This window comes from Brassica oleracea, chromosome C3 (genome assembly GCF_000695525.1).
Source record: "Brassica oleracea var. oleracea cultivar TO1000 chromosome C3, BOL, whole genome shotgun sequence".
Classification (NCBI taxonomy): Eukaryota; Viridiplantae; Streptophyta; class Magnoliopsida; order Brassicales; family Brassicaceae; genus Brassica; species Brassica oleracea.
In genome coordinates, this window is record NC_027750.1 from 26802973 (window position 1) to 26808875 (window position 5903).

Here is a 5903-nt window from a genome sequence, read left to right on the forward strand (position 1 = left end):
CCCATGGATACGACCTCATGGCTTCATCGTCGAATACCCTTATTGCACTTTGAAAGAGTATCCTTGAATTGTGATGCAAACAATAAACTCCAATGGCTTGAAGAAGTAGCAGCCCCAACCACTTGCGCTTTTCAAAACTCCAACGCGGACAGAATACTAATGTTGCCTTCAGTTCATCTAACTTTGGTCCCATCCCAAGCGGCACCTTCAACTCCCCCCAAAACTCGTTGTATTGACCAGGATCAAATTTTTCTGTTAGCAATGGACCTGTGTTTAGCCCAGTGATCTCACCAAACTCGAGCAAGCTAAACCTGATAGCCTCATCAGCCACGAGACACCATATCTCCTTCTTTATAGCTTGCAGCTGTCTACACAGTAGATAGTGCACGGTCCTACCAGACCACATGCTTTCGCGTTCAGCTAGCCTAGCAACTACTCCAATGGGAGAGTTCACCAGTTCTTCCCACACATCAAGTCATATTGTTTCTCTAACGTGGGGGAAATGCCCTGGATGGTAATTGTGATTATAACTTTACCATCTAGGTTAGAAGACCCTTCAAGGTAAAGTCTTGGTGGGAAATCCCTTGATTTAACTTCAGCATCATCCATCTGATCATATAACCAAACAATAAAATCAGCCACAACAAAACAGTAACCCAGCCGCATCATAAGAGTAACACAGTCATAACATAACATTAGGTTATTCACGACACAAATATAACTCAGCCATAACATAACCATAACTCAGCCGCAGCAAAACCCTAACTCAGACGCAACGAAACCCCCAACAAAACAAAATCACAGCCGCAACACAACCCTATCTCAGTCGCAACAAAATATAAATCAGATGAAATATAATACATAACTGACCCACAAACTCAACAAAACACAATATATAACGTCGCGATATCCTACAGGAAAGACGAACTCGTAGATAAGAATGCGGTGAAGACGGCGGCGAAGACGATTTCATACAAACGAGTTTAGAATTCTGATTTCGGGCACGATGATAACAGAGAAAACAGAGTACAACGACAGAGAGCTATTTCGACGAAGAGGAAGTTAACACAGACAATGTCGATGACGAAGAGTAGGAGTATCCTCGCGGTTCCTTCTTCGACGGTTCCTTCTTCGAGACTAGAAAACAATGTTCTTAGTTAGTTTTTTTTTTAAACTTCGATTTAGTTAACTCAAGAGAAGAGACAGTTTAGTTTCTATTGTGGTGGTGATGTGTAATTTTAATTAGTGATGTGGATTATATGTTTAAAAATAATTTCAATTTAAAAAAAATTAACCAAAAGCCCTTATAGTCATTTACTATGGATGTCCAAACATTCTAGTCATTTTAAAAAGAGTTCAACACTCTAGTAATAAACCAACTTTTGTTATACATTATAGTCATTTTCTCTAACTTTGTGGTACAAATTATACTAGTGGTAACTATCTGGTGAAGGATTTAAACTTTTAAGACAAACTAGAAAGAAAGTATAAAGACAAAAGGTTTACCCACAGTGACAATAGAAAACTGATGCAAAAGATGCAGTTGTGAAGTGTGTATATACTATATACCATCATACTAGAAGGCCAAGTCATTAAAGACCCCCACTAGTTTATTTTTGTATGTATTTCAATTTATTTTATATAGAAAAACATGACCTAATATCCACATATAGATGGCCGTAATACATGGTGCAATCTAAAGTACAACAAAAGTTGATTAAAAATCCAAAATCTCTTTTTCTTTTCCATTAACAATAACATAATTAAAATTGTTTGTGTAATGTTCCACGTTTAAGTACTTTGTAGAAAAGTCTTTCTCCCTTTCCCCTCTATAAATCCCACACACATTGATCCTTAGTCCATAAGCAAATATCAAAGCCAAAGAAAAACAATAATCCCATTCTATGACTCTAAATTCAAGAGATGGAGAAGAACGTACCATTAAGCAAGAAGCTGTGGAACATCGTACGTTTTGTCATGTACATGTTACACAAAGGCATCTCCAAGCAAAAGCTCCTCGCCGACTTTAACGCCACTCTCAAACGCGGCAAGAATCTCATGTTCCACAACCCACGCCGCGTCCCAGCCATCGCCCCATCACAGCCGCGGAAAGAATACGAGTTTAGCTGCAGCGACACTCCAAACTACTCATTCCCCTTTAGCATGGCCGCCTTCAAGAAGAAGAGACACAACATTAGTCTCTTCGCGTGTGGCAACGCGCCACCGACCATGGACGACGATACCTCTGCCTCCAGAGCCGTACTGGAGCTTTTCAACGGCCTCGGAGGACAAGAACGTGGCAGTAACACGCCGGCTTTGTCCGTCGAGGCTTTGACGGCGTTGTCTCCTTACTTGCCCGCATATGAACGGAGTTCTCCGTCAGTGAGACCTTTACGTGTGACGGACTCACCGTTCCCAATACGGGAAGATGGTGACGTGGCTAACGGACACGTGGACAAAGCGGCGGATGAGTTTATAAAGAAGTTTTACAAGAACTTGAATCAGCAAAAGAAGATGATTGAGTTCTCACCTTATTAATAAGTATTTTTTTTCTAAATACTTTATCTCTATTTTCTGAGTTAGTTCGAAGTTCGTATAATATTTTTGGAGGGAGTGTGTATAATATTTTTGGAGGGAGTGTGGGGGATTAGATTATCAGAATAAACAGTCATTGGGTGACTATTCAGAATGGTGCGTTCTCTATATTAACCTGGAAAATGTAATGGGGGATTAGATTATCAGAATAAACAGTCATTGGGTGACTATTCAGAATGGTGCGTTCTCTATATTAACCTGGAAAATGTAATGGGGGATTAGATTATCAGAATAAACAGTCATTGGGTGACTATTCAGAATGGTGCGTTCTCTATATTAACCTGGAAAATGTAATGGGGGATTAGATTATCAGAATAAACAGTCATTGGGTGACTATTCAGAATGGTGCGTTCTCTATATTAACCTGGAAAATGTAATGGGGGATTAGATTATCAGAATAAACAGTCATTGGGTGACTATTCAGAATGGTGCGTTCTCTATATTAACTTGGAAAATGTAATGGATTTTTAAGAGACTACTTTCTTGAAATAATTGAAATAATGAGTTTAGATTCTGAATGAAATGCATTCATATGAACATGCACCCATATGTTCTCTGATGCTAAATTAAAACATGGTATTTTAAGCACTGTTTTTAAACCTATACCGAAACCAAATGGTCGGCCCGGGTTAAAACTATGAACCACATTCGGGTCATGTGGATAAAAACTGAATTGGTACAATAAAATTAATTTTGTTAATTATTTTTTATCTTTTAAACTATTATAAGTACTACAAATAATTTTTAAAAAAAATTATATTCAATATTTTAGTTTTTATGATTCACAATGATAAATAGTTAAATCAAAATTTTGATTTTATATTTGAAGTCAAAATATTAGTTTTATATTTTATTTTCATTTAGTTTGTACTTAAATTTTATTTCACAGTTACTTCTATTGAAAACTTTAATAACTAAACTTAATTATGTCTATAAAATTTACCAGAGATAACTAACTAAGATATCCATCAGTTCAATTTTTGATTCTTAATTTCTTTTTTTTGGTGATTCAAATCACTTGGAAGCATTGATTGTTAACATTTTGCAATAAATATTACTAAAATTTTACATCTTTAACCTAACAAAATTGTGGTTAATTGTAAAAAAAATTAGAGGTGGGAGCTAGTGCACCTCCCTCGAAAATGTGGTGTTAACGGAAAGAAGAAATGTTCCAGAGAAGTGCTTTCTAAGGCCATGATTATCGAAGGTTCTTAATAGGGTTTTTAGTTTAATTATGAATTAAAAAAAAAATAACAATTAACATAAGCAACATATCTTAATTAGGGTGCATAAGAGATGCCTCTTGTAAGCTAGGCGTCAGCTTTTTGTAGATTCTTCAATGGTGTCTGTAGTTTCTTCAACCACTCTCATCACCTCCTCCTTCCAACTCTCTCTTCTCCTTCCGCACCAGCTTCTATCCAGTTTGCTCAACCCTCTTCCCTCACCTCAATCTGCTCCACACAAGTGGCTGTGATAATGAAACTGCGTTTACATCCCACCAATGCAGCTCGTGTACAGCTTCCTGATGGTAGTGATGTTGTTGATAATTGGATTAATCTATAATTAACTTTGTTGGTCAGATCAAAACTTAAGCCAGCCTGGTTTGTTTGGGAATTACTAATTATATAGATGAGACCTTAAGCTTTTAAAAGGTTGTATAGTTTTACTGATCGTTTTGGTTGATTAGCGGTTAATGTTTGTGACCTGTGAGGATTTATTTTTGCTGTGTTTTGACCTTTTCCTTTGTATTATTTCTGTTTGTTCAGGTTCTTTGCTGAATGAAGGCCTAGGTGGTTTGAGATTCGTTTAGTGAAGTTGTAGCACACCAAGATTCATTTGACAGGAGTCAACCATGTCTTGTGATCTTAGCTTGAAATGGTAAATGTGTTCTTGCGGGTTTTTTTTTTCAGTATAAAACAATGTCTTCGTTTCTATTAACTGCAAAATGGTTTTTTTTTTGTGAAATGGAATTGCTGCATTGTTTGGTCTTGAATGCTTTGATTGGTACTGCATTGTTTGATCTTGTTTTTTGAACAATAAAAAACAACATTTTTTTAAGAACCCCTTAATAAGAAACTACCATTGGAGAATATGAATCAAGGTGTTTCTTAAATAAGGTTTTTATTTACATTTAATTAGTAAAATATTTATTAAGAGCCCTAATGGAATTTGTGGGTTAATCATGCTCTAAGTGCTCAAATCACCACTATCTTTTTTGTTTAGGGCATCTCCAACCATAACACCAAATTTAGTGTTGAAATTATACCAAATTTTTCAACACCAAATTTGGTGTTTTAGTGTTAATTTCTTTTATCATCTCTAATCATGACATCAAATATTACATTAAAAATAATATTATATATTATTTGATGTTTTCAATTTTAATAATTTTAATAATTTTATCATTTGAAATTGATAAATATTTTTTTTATCACACTTAGATATTATGTTTGTCAATTATTTAGTTATATGTTTATAATATTTATTTACATTTATAATTTTCTCGAACAATATTATACATTATATGTATTTATTTTAATATAATACTATATCAAAAATTTAAAACTATTAATTTTGAAAAGCACGTAAAATATAATATATTTCTTTTAATAAAATTTGTATTAGTTAGTAATACAAGTTTAACTATATTATAAAATAAAAAAATAAGAATTTTATTTTATTCACTACAAGAAAACATATTTTTTACTAGGGCAGTATTCGTTGAAAATTCGTCGTAAACCGGGTGTTACGACGAATTAACGTCGAAAGACGTTTCGTTGTTAAACGGCCGTCGTAACGGAGGTTTCGTCGTAAACGACTCGTTACGTTTACGACGAAATATATTCCTCGTAAAGTGCAGGGAAATGATTCGTCGTAAAAGCCACGTAAATATTCGTCGTAAAGCCCACGTAATTATTTCGATGTAAAGCACACGTAAATACTTTCGTTGTAAATCACTCGTAAACATTTCGATGTAAAACCCTCGTAAATATTTCGATGTTAATCACTCGTAAACATTCGATGTAAACTCCATGTAATGTTTACGAGGAGTTTACATCGTTTCTTATTATATTATTATTAATTAGTATATAATAGATTTTAATTTATATTTAATATTCAGAATTTAAAATAATTTAAATTTTAAAACGAAATATGAATTTGGAAAACATATTTTAAAAAGTCATACAATAATATTTAAATTCATAATACAAACATAAAAATAAAAAAAAACTACATATTCTCGAAGTAGTTGGTGGGGTTGCTCGGCTGTTGACGGGTTGGATCGGACTCTTGGGGATCTCGTGGTG

The 5903-nt window shown here is 34.4% G+C and overlaps 2 protein-coding genes across 2 annotated transcripts in view; one reads left to right on the top strand and one right to left on the bottom strand.

The window, feature by feature from the left end:
• LOC106330262 overlaps positions 1–609 on the bottom strand; it is a 3047-nt gene extending 2438 nt beyond the window's left edge. Inside the window, exons 1-2 of the mRNA XM_013768764.1 lie at positions 537–609; positions 167–459 (exon numbers count right to left, since the gene is read on the bottom strand). Coding sequence (XP_013624218.1) covers positions 167–459; positions 537–609 — 366 coding nt within the window. The remainder of the gene's footprint in view (positions 1–166; positions 460–536) is intronic.
• Positions 610–1879: 1270 nt separating this feature from the next.
• LOC106333555 lies at positions 1880–3068 on the top strand. Its single transcript, XM_013771989.1, has one exon. The coding sequence runs from the start codon at positions 1924–1926 to the stop codon at positions 2536–2538; it is 615 nt and encodes a 204-aa protein (XP_013627443.1). The 5' UTR covers positions 1880–1923; the 3' UTR covers positions 2539–3068.
• The last annotated feature ends 2835 nt before the right edge of the window (positions 3069–5903 follow it).

Coding starts and splice junctions, on each gene's coding strand:
- LOC106333555 (XM_013771989.1), top strand. CDS start 1,924: ATGGAGAAGAACGTACCATTAAGCAAGAAGCTGTGGAACATCGTACGT.